Source organism: Scleropages formosus, chromosome 21, assembly GCF_900964775.1.
Source record: "Scleropages formosus chromosome 21, fSclFor1.1, whole genome shotgun sequence".
NCBI classification, from domain to species: Eukaryota; Metazoa; Chordata; class Actinopteri; order Osteoglossiformes; family Osteoglossidae; genus Scleropages; species Scleropages formosus.
This window is the reverse complement of record NC_041826.1, coordinates 7,268,524-7,288,285: the sequence shown is the minus strand read 5'-3', so window position 1 is coordinate 7,288,285 and position 19,762 is coordinate 7,268,524. Positions and strand designations below refer to the sequence as shown.

The 19,762-nt window shown below is 36.9% G+C and overlaps 2 protein-coding genes across 2 annotated transcripts in view; both read left to right on the top strand.

Annotated features, from left to right (window-relative positions):
• Positions 1–19,762, top strand: part of LOC108924242 (titin-like) — a 187,098-nt gene that overhangs the window by 31,004 nt on the left and 136,332 nt on the right. Inside the window, exons 39-47 of the mRNA XM_029247485.1 lie at positions 482–532; positions 16,003–16,281; positions 16,515–17,078; positions 17,326–17,607; positions 17,717–17,995; positions 18,074–18,358; positions 18,460–18,738; positions 18,843–19,130; positions 19,480–19,758. Coding sequence (XP_029103318.1) covers positions 482–532; positions 16,003–16,281; positions 16,515–17,078; positions 17,326–17,607; positions 17,717–17,995; positions 18,074–18,358; positions 18,460–18,738; positions 18,843–19,130; positions 19,480–19,758 — 2,586 coding nt within the window. The remainder of the gene's footprint in view (positions 1–481; positions 533–16,002; positions 16,282–16,514; positions 17,079–17,325; positions 17,608–17,716; positions 17,996–18,073; positions 18,359–18,459; positions 18,739–18,842; positions 19,131–19,479; positions 19,759–19,762) is intronic.
• LOC114909274 (muscle M-line assembly protein unc-89-like) lies at positions 1,312–8,519 on the top strand. Its single transcript, XM_029247253.1, has 2 exons — positions 1,312–1,390; positions 1,539–8,519. The coding sequence occupies exon 2, from the start codon at positions 1,541–1,543 to the stop codon at positions 8,420–8,422; it is 6,882 nt and encodes a 2,293-aa protein (XP_029103086.1). The 5' UTR covers positions 1,312–1,390; positions 1,539–1,540; the 3' UTR covers positions 8,423–8,519.

Genomic DNA, 19,762 nt, shown 5'->3' with positions numbered 1-19,762 from the left:
ACCATTCACACATACCTTCATCACAATTGTTCATTGTGAAATGACTTTTGCTGCTCTTAGAAGTGTACCAGTTGTCATTCACCAGTTATTTTCTATAAAATAAGCTAGATGAGAACATTTTTGCATTTTATTGCACAAGATGTGATGACGATAACTGTAGATATAGAAAATATGTCGTGTTGCAAGATTTTTATATTTGCTAGTCCCAAAAACACTTCCCAAACAAGGGAATTGTCATGTTCTGTAATGAGCATCCATTTTTTATTTGTTTTATAATGTGAGTAGTTCATTGTTGAGACTATAGCATACTCACCGAAACATTGGTCACAAACAGTAGACTTGCACATGGAAACTGGAAAAAAAGTGTGTTTTTTGAATGGAAGGATGTTCTGTTTTGGTTGTTGTGAATATTCTTCTAAAAGGAATAAAGGGAAACAAGAATGAAGTTTTTAGAAAATTTTAATTAGTTTTTTGTTTACAGTGATCAAAGTAGAAGAAGAGATGGAAGCCAAAATTGAGGAGGAAATCAAAGGTAGGATTAATTTACTGCAGTTGTTTAATTCAGTAAAAAATATTTCAAATAGTTTTTCATGTCTTTAGTATCAGAATAAGTGTTTCGATATACTAAAGGTGGAACAGAGCATGCAGACAATTGAAAATGGTTGCTGGGGAAACTTTCTTATTTAAAATGATTTCATTATGTATCTTGGTTATTATTTAAGAAGTATTTATCTGTCTCCCATTTCACTAAATAGTTGTTTGCCTTCAAATGTTTTGAAAATGTACAATTTGCATCTCTTTATCTTAAAGCATGAATGTTGTTACCTTTAAAACAGTTCAGGACATGTATCTTTTAAAGTTTCCAAACCACAGGAAATATTCTTTAAAAGATATTGACCCTTCACCAGTTGGATTTGCTTTTTATTTTTCTTGCATCTGAAACTTCTTCCTCCTGCAAATATTTCTTAGACTGGCTTGCAGATAGTGGTATGTGATTAATAGTGTCTGCTTTTAAAATAACATGGTAAACTGTATTAGTTCGAATAAACGCCTTCTCATACGAATTATTTTTCATTTCTGTACATTTGTGTTATTAACAAGCAATGCTTCTCTAAAATGTTTGAAAAATTTACCGGCATTCAAAGGATTAGAAAGGGCGTTTATTCATCTTTCTGCAAGTCAGGTAAGGAATATTTTAGCATACTCTAAATCCTATAGAAAGATTTCGCGATCAAAACCGATCAGTTTACTTTGGGAACATCTACGCTTTCTAAGATATCTTGCGCTTTGAAGAAATGTCCACAGTTTGAAGAAGGAACAAAACATCAAGCATTTTCGTGTCAGAATCTTTAAAAAAGAATCAAGTCTTGCGTTTATTCGAACAAATATGGTGAGTGAAACTGTTTCTTTCATGGCTTTGTGACTTATTGCATGACTTTAATATTTTTATTAATATTTTGTAATTTTAAATATATTTCTTAAATTTCTTTTTCTCCCTTGTGTGCATTTTATTCAGGTCTTTTCCTTTCATTTTTCAGAAATGATTTTTCATGGAGGGGAAATGGGAAACGTGAAGACCAGAAGAGAACCACAAGACACTTTTTTAGGCACAGAAGACTGCTTAGAACATGGTCTTGATTCTTCTAGTTGTTTCTTTATTCACACACCTATTAATCTGTCTTGTGAGAACATTAAGCCTTCTTTCACCAAAAAACTTAAATTCCAGTCTGTGGTGGAAGGATGTCCTGCTATATTCAAGTGTAAAATTATAGCTATCCCATCTCCCAAAATTTTATGGTTTCATAACAATAGGCCAATTCCAAAAGAGTGTCGCCGTAAAATACTTAGTGAAAGCACTATGGATGTACATACTTCTAGTTTAGTGATTGAATGCGTTAAAGACAAAGATTCAGGTAGCTACAGAGTAATGGCTATTAACACAGAAGGATCTGCAGAGTCAACAGCTTCCCTTCTGGTAGCTTTAAAGGAAGAACAATATGCAAATTATTTAAACTATGTAAGACAGTCAACAAAGATTCCTCAAAGCACGGATTCTTTGGCTGGGCAAAGAACTGAAAGAAAGGTTAGGGTTGATCTGAGGTGTGTTGGCTCTCCATTTGATAAAAAGTATAAGGGATTAAAAGGGCTGTCTCGATCGAAACATACACTAATGCGTACTGTATACTTTAGAACTTCATCTACATCTAGAATACCAGACAAAGTATCACTTGAAACAGCTTCTGAGAGAGCACGTTCCCCTCCTTCCATGTTTGAAAAATCTGATAGATTTAATGACCGATTTAGTGATATTTACTGTGACAGATACACTGGTCGTGACAGATTTAGTGACAGATACAGTGACAGATGGAGTGACAGGTTCAGTGACACAGAAAGTCTCCATGGGGAGATAAAAACAAAGTTAAATATTCTACAGAAAGCTGTGAAAAGAAAAAAACGACTTTCAGTTTCAACAATGTCATCATCAGAGTTTGATGTAGAGTCAGTGGCTAGTGAGTCAAGCTACGCAGACTGTTTTGAGCGCATTAGGATCAAACCAATCTCATTGCCTGAAGTTCAACATGTTGTCAGGCCATTTGATCATGGTGAACACAGCTTTATAAAAACTTCAGCAGACTTTCAGAACAGATTGGAGAGAATTACGGGCCTTGATATGCGGAATGTGGAATCAGAAACCACACATGTAAGGCATACGTTTGAGCCACAGTCAAGATCCAGAGCCATTCAAATGATGAAAGGGAAGCTTCTGAATGAGCATGTCCGAGAGATGGGTGATGAAGATGTGGAAGACTCTGCTCTGAGGAAGGTGGAGGAAGTATCTGAAGAAAGGAATACACAAACACAAAATGAGTGTCTACTGTCTGATGATCAAGTAATTTCTCTTAAAGACACACACATTAAGTTGGAAAACCCACAGCCACAATGGTTTGAAGCAGGGAATTTGTCAAACATGCTTGAGAGATGTCACCTGCCTATTTCAGGTTCTGAAGATAATACTAAAGAAATAATTCAACAATATGAAGACTATTCAGTTGAGCAATCTCAAAGAACCAAACAAGTCAACTTATTTAAAGAAGGACTTCTGGGTGAAGTTGTCAAACAGGAGGATAATATGAAAAGTACAAAACCAGAGTCTGACTGTAAAGCTATGTTGAAGGATACCATTTATGAAAAGAATCTTGAAATTGATGTATCAGAGAATGAAGATAAATTCCTAACATTACGTATTAGGAAATGGCAGGAAGATTTACAACTGGAACATGAAGCTGTTCAGCTGGACCCTCATTGGACTAAGGATAATTCATCATTCCTGAAGTCTGAGGGTCCCAGTTTAAAGAAAGTGACAGACAGAGAAACAAGTCCAGAAAAATATGAAACATCAGGTAGAAAATCCTCTAAATTAAAGGCAACAAGGGCAGCAAAGCAAATGCCCTTCGAGAAGGGTATTTATGAGCAACATTTGAGCCGTGAAAACCTTTCGGGCAGGGAAATTGAAAGTGCACAGTTTGTTAGTGAAAAAGAAGCTCTGGCTCAACGGATAATAAAATGGCAGCAAGATGTTCTGATTGAACAAGAAGAAGCTGTTGATGTGGAGACTGATTGGGTAGATACATACTCAGCAGAAGCATCTGAGAGAAAAAATGAGTTGAGAGAACAAGGAGAAACTTTGGCACAAAATCAGGAGTGTCCAGTTGAAAAATCAGCTGCCTTTACATCTGTTCAAGCAGAAACCAAGTGTGGACTTTCCTCCCATGATCATAAAGTAGATAGCTTTCAGACTGATCGTGAAATAAAGTTCAGTGACGATAATGAAATTACATTGAATGAAAACATATATTTTGCCAGTGAAAAAGAAGCTATGACCCAGCGAATGATTAAGTGGCGACACGACATTTTGATTGAACAGGAAGAAGCTGCAGAACTGGATTCGGATTGGACTGCAGTAGATCAATCTCAGTACCCAACAAAGGAGACAGAGAATTTAACTTTTGGTGTTAAAGGTAGTGTTAATGAAGCTACTCAGATCCAGGAAAAATCACTTAAATTACCCTATGAAACATTACAGGTGAAAGACAAGGATGTTGTGCCTACCATTTTGACACCTCTTGAAGACATTAATAAATGGAAGAGTGAATATTTATCAAGTGAAGATCAGTTTGTTGCCCAACAATGTGGGCACCAGTATCAAGATGTAGTGGCTCTGAAAAATACTTCTCTGTTTGAATCTGATTTGACTGAGGGCAAGTGCATTGTAGATGATCAGGGAACAGCTGCCAAAATATTTAATAAAAAAGTAGATGAAGCATATACAAACTATCCTCCAGTTATCATGAAGCAACTAATTTCTTTGGAAGTGAAGAAAGGGGAGATGAGTGAATTTGTCTGTCATTTCAAGGGAGACCCTGAGCCTACTGTTACTTGGTTTAAAGATAAGCAACCAATTCTACAAAATCCAGATTATGATATATGCACCAAAAAGACAGAATCAAAACTAATAATCTGTTATCCCACTACTGATCATCAGGGCACATATTCATGTGCTATAACTAATAAGTGTGGAATGACAAAAAGCTCTGCCACTCTCATAATAATTGAAAGTCCAGAAGTCAAGAAACACCCAGAAGTTGCAAAGGAAGTCCAAGTTACAACAGTGGAAGAGATGGATGACGAACATTTTGAGGGAATGATTGAAAGGGAACTTGAGTTGTACATAAATCCAAAATCAGAAGTGAAATCAACTTTACAGGTTCCCCAGCTTGTTCTGCAAAGATCACATGCAGACTCATCTCTTCATTCTTCTCCTGTGGAAATTAGGATCACAGCACCAACACCAATTTTAGAGTTAAGTGAGGATATGAAAGAATCATTTGAACCCATTGAAAAAGTTCCAGATATCTCAGATGAGGACAATGTTTTGCAAACAACCAAACACAAATTTACATTTTCATTTGAGCTTTCTGCAGAAGCTCCTCGGGTAGTTAAGGAACTGGAAAACCTGATTTGCTCTGAGGGCCAAACAGCCATGCTTGAGTGCATTGTGATAGGGGAGCCAGTCCCTACAATAATGTGGTTTCATGATGATTCAGCTTTGACCACTGCTAACACCAAGTACAGGTTTGAAGATAATGGCAAAATATACAGACTGTATGTTGATAACTTCTCAAGTTTAGATGTAGGCACATATAAGCTGGTTGCTACAAACAAACTAGGGCAAGCTGAAAGCATAGCTAATGTTTTATTTGAAAATTCCAAAGAAATTACTCCCGCAATGAACACCTCAGAAGTAAGTTCACAATGTAGTGTTTATGTCAGAGCTACTGAAGGGATAGATACAGAAAAAGACGCCACAAAAATTATGGATGTGGTTAATCAGTTTGAATGCCCAAGTCTTGAGTCAGTTCAAAGTCCTTTTGCTTTACTTGAAAATATGGCACCTCTTCAGAAGGGGAACAATACCGATGAGTTTCAAGGGGAGGGAAAAATGATACATTCAAAAGAAGCTACTTCCAACAGAGGAGCTGCCATAACAGGCTGTGGATTGCAGTCTTCAGGGGCAATTGTCAACATCTCAAAAATTAAGCAGGCATTTGAGCCTTCTGGCTTGCCTGAGAATGCTACAAAGTGTGAATTTTCTGAACCGTTTTTTTCTAAGAAGGAGATGCCAAAGATAGTAATCAATCCTGTCGAAAAAGAGTTAATTCAGTCTGAGATGAAAGCATCTTCTGAAAATATTGCACATCAAATAGAAGATACAAATAACCTGGAGAGAGCTACTGACAAATATCATTTTGTTTCATTGTCAAATATAAAAGAAGTTTCGCAGTCACATGACCTTGTAAAACCAGAAGCAGCAATACCAGTCTTCTGCAAAAGTATGCTGGAAAGAGAGGATGATGACTTTAAAAAATGTACAGGAGAGAAAGGAACTGGGAAAAGTGTTGATGGTACATTTGTAAAACAAGTCAGCAGTATTTCTTCTCTTGAGAAATCCCAAGACCAGAGCTCTGAGCAGTGTTCCGAAATAACTGATTTAACTTTTAACTCTGAGTTAGCTGTGGTAAAACCAAAACAAAGTTTCACATTAACATCATCATCTTTATGGACAAAAGAACAGGATGTGGAGACTGCTTCACTAGGCCAGCACCTTGTTTTCTTTCCTGATGGTAAAAAATTGAAAGGAGGTGAAAAAGATGATATGAAACAAGTTCTTGGTGACGTTAAGGAATGCACCAAAGATCAAAGAAGCCACTTGTACAAGAGTGCAGACTTTAACATAAAAAATGAACTTTTTCACTCAGAGGAATACTCAGCCAGTGCAGAGCCAAAAGGAAATATCAGTAAATCATTTTCATTAACAGATTATCTTGCATCAGAAGGCCAACAACTGAAGCCAGTGTCTCACTCAGGAAACACATCAGCAAAGACGATAAACCCACAGGGTGCTACTGCAGGGTCTTTAGAAGTGGAAGAGGTTACCTTCAGTGCAGTTTATGACTATTATAATCCACCACTGGAATATGGAAGGCCATTGTCACCAGAGTCTGAAATGTCTATAGAATTGGGCAGCACATTCAGTGATGAAATGGCAGAAGTTGAACGATACTACACACCAACTTCTTCAACAGATAATGCACAGTTTCCAAAATCACCTGAATCTTTCCACACTCCTTCTGAGACTCTAGGAGGCTTTATGACACCTCCAGAATATCCTATTTCTCCTCTTGAAACAAAAAGCACTAGTGATTCAAGCGACCCATTTTTTTCACCAGTTAAACTTCTGAGATCCCCAGGAGATCAATGCACTGAAACAAGACCTCACGTGCTTAGTCTTGATGAGGGGAGTTTCTTCACAGAGGGACCCAGTTCACTGGACATGAGGGTTCTTCAGGAAAAAGTCCAAGGAATTCCTCCAGCATTCCTTAAGCCGTTGACTAAAAAAAGACTGTTTGAAATGGAAACACTACGATTTTGTGCTGAGGTTTTTGGATTGCCCTCTCCAGATGTGAAATGGTTCAGAAATAAAACACAACTAGTAGCAGATAGCAGGATTAAAATAGAACGGGATGGGGACAATATCACTTTAGAAATTCAGAATATAAGCAAGGCCGATCAAGGAGAGTATATCTGTGAAGCCAGTAATTATGTTGGACAAGCAAAAAGCGTTGCTCTTTTGATGGTTTTATCTCAGGAAGCCAGGTTCATGCCAGCTCCTCCTGCTGTTACACATCAACACGTCATACAATTTGATGTTGAGGACGATGACCTATCACGGTCACCTTCACCCCAAGAAATTTTACTAGAGGTGGAGCTGGATGAAAATGATGTAAAAGAATTTGAAAAACAGGTGAAAATAGTAACTATTCCTGAATACACAGCTGACAATAAAAGCATGATAATTTCCCTTGATGTTCTACCCAGTATATATGAGGAAAACACAGTGGATTTCATTACAGAAGAAAACGATGACTTGAAAATTGCTTTTGAGGTTACTGAAATGCCCCCACGTTTTATAAATCCAATTTGTGATGTGGAGACCCTAGAAAATTGCAATATAATGTTTGAATGTTCTTTAATGGGAATTCCATCACCCATAGTGACATGGTTTAAAGGAGATAAAAAAGTTCCTCATAATGATAATAAATATGTTCATTCATCAGAGGGTGACAACCATTTTCTCAGGATTTTGAAAGTCAACACTGGTGATAGTGGCATATATGCTTGCAGAGCTATAAATGTTGTAGGGGAAACAATATGTAGAGCTACACTGCTTGTCTTAGGATCTCAAATGTTTTCAGAAAAGGCAAGAGGGAGAGAGCTGACAGCAGTGTCTCTAGGAAGTGCCAAAGTGCAGCCCCAGAAATTTGATTTAGTTGTAGGAAATTCTTCAGCTGAAGGGGAACAAACATCAGAAATAGAATTAGAGTTTGAGTTTGAGCAAGAAACAGATGAGTCACAAAAAGCTGTTAGACTTATTGCAATGACTAATCCTGGGGTGAGTGAGAAAGGGGAGAAGTATGTGAGTATCGATTTAGATGTTTTCGCAGAACCAGCCAAAGATGATCAAATAGAATTCAAAGCTAAGTCATCAGAAACATGCAGTTTTCAGTTTCAGATTACTGAATTTCCCCCCAAGTGTGTCATTCCCTTAGAAAATGTTACTGCAGCTTTAGGGACACCAGTGGTGCTGCAGTGTTTAGTTACTGGAAAACCACACCCAAATGCAGAGTGGTATAAAGATGGTATGTTGATTAGAACAAGCAGGTACATAATCCAAGAAAAGGCACCAGGGCACTTTAATTTGATTATCACAAACGTTAATCAAGATGATGCTGGAGAGTTCAAGTGTGTTATCCGAAACAAAGCAGGATTTACTGAAACAGCTTCTCTGCTGAAAGTATTTTGATTTTTATACAATTATTCCCTTCAAAACTGTAATGATGGATGTTAGCTATTTTCCACAGAAAACATTGATTACCTTTTTTAAAAAATCCATCAAATTTACCTGGATAACTAATGTAGTAGGTTGTTTTTAAAAATTTTGCTTTATATTTGGCATAAACAAAAACTGAAATCATACCAGTGGTTTAATTTAAATTTGAAAAATGAATGATCCACTGTCCAATGTGTTCAAGTTATTTTTTTTAAATGTAATCTTTCCCTGAATCATGAAAATGAAAAATGAAGTATGAATACGTGTAAAACTGGGTCTAAATTATTACATTTACTCATTTAGCTGATGCTTTTCTCCAAAGCATCTTGCAGTGTTAAGCTACTTACAATTATTTACCCAGTTATACAGCTGGGTACTTTCACTGGAACATTTTAGGGTAAGTATGTTCCTCAGGAGTATTATAGCTGGAGGTGAGATTCAAATCTGCGACCTTTGGGTCCAAAAGGAGCAGCAGTAACCACAACACTACCAGCTGTCCCCAGCTGTGTGTATTATTTAAGTGAAAAAAATGCAGTTCGAGCCCAAAGTTACACAGATTTTACTCAGATATTCTAAATTATAATATGATCATATTAATTGTGAAAGAATTAGAATAATGACAGGACAATGACAAAATATTTATTGCTGGAGTTTAATTCAAGCTCTCATGGAACCTTTCCGTGTAAGTTTCTTGGAAGGTTTCCAACCTGCATTCACTGAGCTGTTTCATAAAATATGTTTTTGCTTTTCAGGCATTTCTGATAACTGTATGGTTGATACCATAAATCAAACTGAAATTTAATTGCACTTGCATGTCACAGAGTCTTCAAAAACTGTGGGCTTGTAAACTGGAGAGTGCTCTGTGTGTTGAATCAATCTAAGTAGTTTTACTCAAACAGCATTTGACTGTAAAAAGTATTAAACAACATTAGATCTACTGCTAAAAAGAATGACTTTGCTTTTGCTTAAGACATTAAATGACAGTACAAATTCTTAGATGATTAAAGGGCAAGGCCTCAAGCAGAAAAAAGAGAAACTCTCAAAATTTAATCAGATGAAAGTGGAGCTATGAATGTGAATGTATTGTTTTTAAGGCTCTTAATATACTGGCATTTTTGATATTGTTGGTTGTTCTGGCACATTACGATCTCTTAAGAGGTGAAATCTTGGGTATAATCTATAGTTATTGTATTTGCTTTGTTAGGTGCATTTAGGCTTTGTTCAAATGATCCATATGGATTCACGTTTACACTAAAACACCACTAAAAATCAGTTTTTTCAAATTATCTGGGTGATACTATGACAGTAATCATCACCATCATTGCTGGTTTCTGTACAATCCAATTTTTAATTTCGTGAACCAACTTTCAAGTGATATTTTGGAGTGAAATAGTGGAAACTAACTTTAACTCAAAATATATTTAAGATTTCACCTATTCCTTATATAGAAAAACTAGGGTTTTTCCTTTCAATTGTGCTGTATGTATTTAGAATTTTATAAAAATGCTTTAAATGACTCAATTTAAAAGTGATGTAAATATGTTTGAAAAGAAAGTGAAGTGACAGTTTTGTTATTCCACAGCTTACTCTTGCTATTTTTAGATTTTTGGAGTGATGCAAAAAGTTTGCCAGTATGTCAATAAATGCAAATACTTTTAGTGTCAGTGCACTAAGTACTAGTACTAAGTACTTTAAAACACACACTTTGAAAAGGAATTATTTGTATAGCGGTTTCACAGCTAATATTTTCGTCTTTGTAATGTTGCCAGTATGGTTCCATAAATTAATAAATGGTTGAATATATGTCTTTGTGTTTTATTTATACTAATCAGGGCTATATAGGTTAACTACATGCACAACAATGCTGTAGAGCTGGAATGAAATAAGGGAATTCTATGTCCTGGACACCATTTTCCTGAAATTGATTAATAATAAGAGTGACAACACATTTCGGAAAGAAATTGGAAATAGGGAGTACAAATACCATTTTATCATCAAATAACTAAAATTTCTATGTCTGATCTGTTATAAGATATTTATGAAACATATGTGTAACAGCGCAGGCACGGTGGCACAGCTGGTAGTTTACTTCACAGCTCCTGGGCTGTACATTTCTACACAACTGAAACTGGCTCTTTGTGTGAAGTTTATGTGTTCTCCTCAGTTTTGCATGGGTTTCCTTTCACTGCCCAGATATGTATTTCAGGTGAAGTCGTTACTTTAAATTACTTGTAGTATATGAATGTATGCGCTAACACGTTTTGCTTTTACACGGAAAACTGCATTTTACTTATTGCTTTTTATAGAAGACCCATGTAACCCTTAGCCCAAGCATTAAAACATTGTTTTCTTTAAAATCATGAGGCAGCTTTTGCACAAAAAAAGCATTCACAAGCTTATGACTTGGTTTCATGTTTATTCAGTTACATAAATAATATGCTCATCTTCAGTTAGTGCAATTTGTTTCATGAATTTTTATTTTTATAGTGGAATGAGCACTTCAGAGAGAACTCCCCACATGGTTAACAGAATTATATGCTATTTCTTCACATACCAAAATTTTCTGTTATGCGGAGAAATACAAAATGTGTCCCAATGTCAGTACCACCAACATGAGAAATCTCCCTTTTTCTTCACCTTCTTTACATCCTTAGTTTAAATAGTTAGTTTAATTAGAAATTTTATTTCATGTATAGTCAATGTTTTGCTATTTTATTGATGCTAAAGTGTTATCATCATTGTAAAAGTTAAGTGTTGTTGTGTTTATTACAAAGAGTTTTGGGGAACCTAATTATTTTAGAAATTGTCTCTGTATAGATTTTGTAGTACCACTAAGTGATACAGAGATTTTGGAAAACTCTCTGTTTAGCAGGAGAAAGCAAAGGAAGTATTGCTTTGCATTTATGTTAGACTAATGTACTTGCTGTAGTCTCTATTACTATTGTTTAATTAATATTATATTATGCCTCATTTGGCTAACTAAAACGCATAAACCCATAAAAATTAAGTCAAGCATGGGCATAAAAATTCTTAAGCTCTTGAACTTGTATAGAGGATATTAAAAGCTGTCCAGTATTATCTTTTTACTGTTTTCAGTAAAACTTTACTTTTTTTACACAGAATTTTCTAGCTTGACTTTGACAACTGAAGAAGAACAAGAGTCCTACAGCACTGCCCTGAACTTGGCAGAAAAAAGTAGAACACCTGAACTCAAGCCAGAGCCAAAATGCTATTCTAGCACAATAGAAAAGAAAAAGGGAAAACCTTACTTTTTTACTCAACTTTCATCCGCAAATGTTAACGCTGGAGAGACAGTTAAGTTTACTGTCACAGTTTCTGGTTTTCCTAAGCCTAAGGTTCAGTGGTTTCACAATGGAAGGGTTATTGCCTCTTCTTCAGTTTATACTTTTTTTCAAGAAAAGGATGATTACTCTTTAATTATTTCACAGGTAAAGACTGAGTATGAAGGAGAATACTCTTGTACTGCCAGCAACAGGTTTGGTCAGGCAACTTGTAAAGCTTTTTTGTATGTGAAAGAAATGGCTAAAATGCAGCACCATGCAGAAAAAACTTTTAAAATATCTGGACAACCTCCTTGTTTTATTCTGCCTATTGAACCAATTCAATGTACTGTAGGAGGTCAGGCTCACTTTCAGTACAAACTTACTGGGGATCCAGATCCAGAAGTTAAATGGTTTCGAGGACGTTCACAAATTCAGCCCAGTAAACATTGTACAGTTCTAACTTATCCAGATGGTTCTGGATACCTAAACATTAAAGAACTCCAGCTTGAAGACAGTGGCATCTATACGTGCAGAGCATCAAATCCATCTGGTGAGTCATCCTGCAGTGCTGAACTGTTTGTTTTCCACAAGCCAATATCTCACCAGCAGGAGGAGATGATTATTAAAAAACAGAAAAGCTATAAGGTCTCCATCACAGAAGACGTTACTCAGTCCCATCACCATGTGGTGAGCTTACTGGGAGAAGCCAGTGCTAGTCTGCAGTCCGGACAGAAGATGGTGTACAGCATCGATACAGAGGATCAGCAGGCAGTAACCAGTAAAGACTTAAATATCTTACAAGAGGTTGATATATCTGGTGCTACTCTTCGCCGAGAGCCCATCACCCAGCAAGCTGCAGTGCTGCAGTCACAAAAAGTGGAAGAAGGAATCACTATGGCACCTGCTGAGCCTCTTCCTTCTATGCTAGCTCCGGTGCAGCAGCTTCATGTAGCTGCTTTCACCTCTACAGTTCAGGAGAGCCAGGGTTTCATAGAGCAACACATTGATCGTATCCAAAGCCCTCAGTGCGAAAATCTGGAAGTAACTGAGGAGAAACCTTCAAAGGTTATGTCTGCTATTGCAGAGGAAATTACCCCCTTAACCAGTGTAAGAACAAAGATTTTAAGTGACCAGAAAGCAGAGCAGATTCATTCATCTCCAGAGGCACGACAGCTTGTTAGCAGTCATCTTGTGGAAACCAGGTTGCCTATTGTGGATCAGGACTTACAGATTATTCCAAAACCAGAGATGGAAAAAAGCTACAGTGTTAAAGAAGGTGTTAAGATACTGTATTCTGCTATATCTGCAGAGAAACGGCAGTTCTCTGAAGCTCATGCTGCAGTATTGTCTGCTTCAGAATATTCCACTAAATCTTCTGCCATAAAGGAACAACCTAATCCAGTTTTAGCATCCATCACAGAGAGTAAATATTTTTTATCTAAAGAGGAAACCTTTGATGTACATAGACCACATGAAGAGAAGGCTATAAAAGGTAAGGATACCATTGTGAAGTCAAGTTTGACTGGTGAAGAAATTCATGAACTTCAAGCTGAGCAAATAAAACAGTTACCTGATTTAGAAAGTGCTGTGTCTCTACCATCTCAAGAGGAAGGGAAACAGGCCATGTATTTACAAGTTATACAAGACCAGAAAACACTACCATCTGAGAGCACATTTATTTGTAAAAAACCGATGGCTGAAAAAATAGATATTACAAAAAGCCCAACTCTTTTGTACACAGTAACTATGGATGAACAGAAATCTATCTCATATGAAGAGTCGTCTAAGTTTTCTTCAGAGGAAAGAACTTTTTCTGTTCAGGCAATAAAAGAGAAACCTGCCACATTTCATCTTCAGTCCATTGAAGTAGAGTGTATATTACCTAAAGAGGATATACTTAAAGCTGAAAAACCTGAGCAGCAAATAGCAGTTGAGAAGCTGGAAAAAGTGCGCAAACAAGCAGTAACAGCTGAAGAAAAAAGGGAATTGACAGCTGATTTTTCAGAAGATATTGATAGCTCAGTGATAGGGGTTTACCCAGAGCATAAAAAAGAACGAAAACCTCAAAATATCCTCCAGGTTATTTCAGAACCAATGCAGTTACCTAAGGAAAGTCCTTTCACCACTGATGTGAAACAGCAACGTGCATTAGTTCAGAAGGAGGATCGCTGGAACATTATGCACTTAATGACAACAGAAGATAATAAAACTCTTGAAGAGGGACACACTGATATTCTAAGCGTTGTAGAGAAATGTAATTGTCAAGCTAAATTTGAGTCAAAAATCCCAACGGAGCTAGTTTACATTGAGGAGAAGGCAATCTCAACCGAAAGCAGCATTGTTCTGGACGCAGCAGAACAAGATTTTGCCACTCAAATTCAGGAAGGACAGTCTGTAAGAAAATCTATATTGATGGAAGAGAAGCAAATAATAATTGGTGAAAAATCTCAAGAATTACAAAAATCAGATACAAATACAGTCTGTATGATAATGCAGCCAAAACAAGCCTTAAAGGTGCATGAGTCACAAGAAAGTCAGACACTACCAAAGGAACTTACTTTTATTATTCAGACACCAAAATCATTCAGCCTGGACATCAAACAGCAGCTAAAGAATGCACTGCAGTCTGCTGTAGCACAAGAACAGCCACTGCTACTAGCTGAAGTTGTTCAAAGTCTGGATACTGTGGAAGTAAAGGAAGTTAAGATATGCAAAGAACCTAAATATACAACCTTTACGTACCTTGTCATAACAAGCGGTGCACCTTTGGAAGTAACTATCGCTTTTGATGGCGATTACCCTCAGACTGCTGATTTAAAGAGTGAGCTTCAGGCAGCTTTTTGTTCTCTTATCTATCAGGAACAGCATGTTATGAGTTCAGAAAAGCCTGGAATAAAGCAAATAGATAGGCCAGAAAGGCTACAGGTAAGCGGAACATCTTCCGAAGAAGTTCTACCCACTGTGGTGAAAGCTGTTACATGTGCAGAAAATGTTACAGAGTTTACGTCACCCAAAGTTCAGTTGGCCGCACTGAAGACTGAATCTCAAGCTGCCTTTCAAAGTGTTAAAGTCTGGGACAAAACTACAATACAAGAATCACGGGAAAACGTATCCACAGTTACAGAGAGTATTAAGGTAATAAAGACCACTGCAGAAGAATATAAAGAATCAGTGCAGATGAATAGGCAAGAACAGAAAACTGTGACAGTAAAAGGCCAGCAGATAGATGGTGGGGGAGCACATTCATATTCTGACATATCTCCGGCACAAATTCCGATACACTTGTCTAGAGTTGACGTGCAAAAAGAAGGTGTTGAACAATTTGCCAAAGATTATCCAGTTATAGAAACATTTCTGGAAGACAAAGCTGTGGATGAGCATAGTACAGTTACTTTCTCTGTAACAATTAGATGTGTTAAACAAGTCAATTGGTTTTTTAATGGAAAATTGGCTAAGTCTGGCAAAGAGTTCAAGTGTTCCAAGGACCATGATACTTACACACTCGTAATCAACAAGGTTATCAAGGAGAAGCACGAAGGAGAATATGTCTGTGAGGCAGTGAACGAAGCTGGCAAGACTTCAACATCGTCAAAGCTCACAGTTGTTTTAAGAGGTTGGATATTGGGGATATTCTATAGCTGACAATTTGGAAATTAACAAATTTTTTCTTAAATGGTTCATACAGTTCAGTAACACTTTACATTATTACTAACAAGTGTTTATCTTTTACTTTAAATATGTAACCTTAGGATTCGAATAATCTGAATCTTTTTATTAGCAAAATCTTATTTTTTGTGTTAACATTACATTAGCTATTTTGGATATGTGCATTGTTAGTCTTAATTAATCTGTATTTGAAATCATCACTAATGAACAATAAATTTTAGTTGAGTTTCATCCCCATGTCCATGTAAAAATTAAATATGGATTTAATTTTCAAAAATTCACTTTTTCCACTATTTTTAATTTCTCTTGGTCATTTTCATCAATTACATTTCATCTTCCATCTTGTGTAATGAGCACCACCTTGGTTTTTTGCATGTTTTTTCCCCTAATTGTTACTTTACAACTCTGACTTGATATGGTTTTCTTCCTTCTAACCGTTTCCACCATTTCTTTTCAGTCACTCCCTGGATTACTAGTATTTGCATCCCTATCATCATCGTTCCAGCTGATCACGTCCCCACTTAACCATTTCTCTGAGAATTATTTCCAGCGGGGTTAATTATTTTTCTTTTTCTCTCTTGTCAACCTTCGTACACAATACAGTGGCACCTGTTTTTAAGCACAAAATCCAACCTTTGGAAGTCAGTGTTGGCAATCGTGCCAAGTTTGAGTGTGAGATAGAGGAAGCACCCAACGTGAAATTCAAGTGGTATAAGGCTGGCATCGAGGTGAGAGAGAGTGAGAAGTGCAAGATCTTCAGTCATCACCTGACCACCTCGATGGAACTTTTAAACCTAACCAAAGCTGACACTGGAGAATATACATGTAAAGCTACAAATCAACATGGGAGTGACAGTTGTTCAGCTTTCCTGAATGTGTCTGGTAAGTTGACTTGTCTTCATGAAATTCAAAGTATCTAAACACTGTTTCGCTTATTATGGATCGCAGAATACTAATGTAAATATCCATACTTCATAAATGATTTGAAAATTCATAAACTTGCAAAAGTTACCTACTTCACAGTTGAAAAGTTTATTTGTAATGCATCTTAAATATTTTGCATTTGCTATGCTTGTTTAGCATGTATGTGTTTTCTGTGTCTTACATTTTTGTAGAAGTTTTCCCACCAGTTTTTACTACCAAGCCTGAACCAATGACATTATATGTGGGAAAACAAGCCAGCATTCAGTGCGTAGTTACTGGCTCTACACCACTGAGTGTTGTGTGGCAAAAGGACAATGTTTCCATTTCTTCGGGAGAAAACTACCGTGCATCTGTGGACAAGAACAGATATACACTTGAAATTGTCAAACTTCAAGTTGCTGATCAGGGCACTTACATTTGCAAAGCATCAAATATTGTTGGAACGGACATGTGTTGCACAGAACTGAGTGTAATTGACAAGCCCAGTTTTGTAAAAACCTTGACACCAATGACAGTAGCTGTGGGCAACCCGCTACGCCTCGAGTGCCAGGTAGATGAAGACACAGGAGTGGGTATCACTTGGACCAGGGATGGCAGGAAATTGCATAACTCTATGGATCTTAAACTTACATTTGAGGACAAGATTGCAGCTCTTGAGATTCCACATGCAAAGCTTAAAGACACAGGGACATACACCTGTACAGCTGCAAATGATGCAGGAAGCAGTAGCTGCTCTTCGACAATAACTGTCCAAGGTAAGAGTGTGGAGGTAAATTTCCAGATGTGTGCAGTGTTTGTGAAGAAGCTGACCTGCAGCTGTGGAGATTAATAATCTTTAAACTGTGAAAAGTGGAAAACTATAATTCTCTGCGCTTCATATGCTTCAAGAAACATCTTGAATTCTGTCTTTGTATTCTCTTGACTGAATCTTTTTTTGTATTTGGACTTTGTTTATCTTTTTTGACTTGTTTTTTTTCTTTGAAATTGAAATATATTCCTTAGAACCCCCAACCTTCCTTAAGAGATTGGAACCCAAGATCCTGTGGAAACAGGGTGCTACGGCACGAATGCAGTGCACTGTTAAGGGCTCACCTGAGCTCCATGTCACCTGGTTTATGAATGACAAAGAGCTGACCACTGGAGAGAAGCACAAAATCACATTCAAAGATGGTCAAGCCACCCTAGAAATGTCTCATCTTACTGTGGCTGACAGTGGACATTATACGTGTGAAGTGTTAAATGAAGCTGGTTGTGAAAGCTGCAGTAGTTCTGTAACTGTAAAAGGTGTGTAAGAGTACAGATCTTCACATGCTCTTTGTCATCACTGAGATTATTCTTTCTCCTCTTAAAGAGTTTGCAAATGTTCTGGATGTCTTATGTTTATTTTTTGCAGAACCTCCTTCTTTCAAAAAGGAATTACAGACAGTAGAAGTAGTAAAGGGGACCACTGCTTTATTTGAATGTGAAGTAAGTGGCACAGCTCCATTTGAAGTGAGCTGGTATAAGAACAAGAAACCAATTTCCTCTGATAAAAAGTATAAAATTGTATGTCAGGACAACATAGCAACTTTGGAGGTTAATTCATTTGAAAGTGCAGATATCGGGGATTACCAGTGCGTTGTATCAAATGATGTTGGTAAAATCTCCTGCAAGTCAACAGGCAGATTAAAAGGTTAGTAAGCATCCATCTGTAACTCTTATAAGGTATTCTTTGTATTACATATATTAATAGCGTGTTTTTTAAATCCAGAGCCACCTTCATTCTTCAAGAAAATTGAAAACACTTCTGCCATTTTGGGAAATTCTGTTAGACTACAAGGAAGTCTAAAAGGTTCAGCCCCAATCACTGTCAAATGGCTAAAGGATTCTGAAATTCTGAGTGCTGAAGATGATGCCAATGTAACAATGACATTTGAGAATAATGTTGCTGTTCTTGCTATAAAAACGGTGAACGTAACACACAGTGGCAAATATACTTGCCAAGCTGAAAACGAGGCTGGGAAACAGCAATGTGAAGCTACTTTGTCAGTTGAAGGTTAGTTAACATCTTTCAAGTTTGGCATTTTCACAAAATTTAACCGATTGTTACATGTTCTGTCATTATTAAACAACTTAAATGGTGTAATTTCATTTTAGAACCTGCTCAAATTGTGGATAAAACACCATCTGTTAGCGTGACTGCAGGCGAGCCGGTGACTTTAGAGTGCACGGTGTCAGGAAGCCCAGAACTCAAAGTGAAATGGTTCCGAGATGGCAAGGAGATGACTGCAAGCCGGAAGTATAAAATGATGTTTAAGGACAATGTAGCAGTTTTGAAAATTCTTGCAGCAGAAAAAGGAGACAGCTGTGAATACACAGTAGAAGTGGCAAATCGTGTTGGCAAAGATCAGTGCTCGTGTTCTGTTACTGTGTTAGGTTTGTTTTTTATTTATCTTTAGATTTTTTTTAAAAAAAAATCTATTACCTGCTTACTGATTTGTACTATTGTCAAGGGACTATATTTTGTTCCTGTTGAACAGATCGAATCATTCCGCCATCATTCACAAAAAATCTTAAAAAAATTGATGGAAATATTGGCATGAATGTCAGTATGGAGTGCAAAGTTTCTGGGTCTCAGCCCATAACGATTTCGTGGTACAAGGATGAGAAAGAAATAAAAGCCAGCGCGAAATACCAGATGGATTTCAAAGAGAATACAGCAGCTTTGGGAATCTTTCAGTTAGAGAAGTCTGATGCAGGACTGTATACCTGTCGGGCAACAAATACCGCAGGATACAAAGAAACCAGTGGAACCATGTCTGTGAAAGGTTTGAACAATGTTGAATTTGATTTTTAAAAAAAAACTTCTAAATTTTAAATCTGAATTCAGATAATGTTTTAAACAATTTACTTTCTGAATAACTACTTTTTTTTTAACCATTTCTGTAAACACTTTTGCATTTATTAATCTTGTGCAGTAGATGACTTGCTCTGTATTAAGGCTGAGATAAATGAAATGCATGGTAACTGAACGTGGTGTGTAGATTTAATATACCACAGATAACATACTATTACTGTAAAGGTTACAGCGTGATTTGCTATTTTAAATCCTGTATTTCTCTTAGCTGTTTTTCAGTTTTATTCATAAATATATGTTTTCCTCTATACAAAATCTAGAACCTCCGGCTTTCATCATTAAACCTGATTCCCAGGATGTAATCCCGGGATCTACCGTGATCCTAAAAAGTGCTTTTACCGGAACACCACCATTTACTATCAAATGGTTCAAAGGGGATGAGGAAATGTCCACCGGAGGAACATGTTTTGTCAAGAAAGATGCATCTTCAACTTTCATGGAACTGCACTCGGTGAAACCCACTGATTCAGATAATTACACTTGCCAAGTGGCCAATGATGCTGGGAAAGTGACTTGCACCGCTATCTTGTTTGTGAAAGGTGC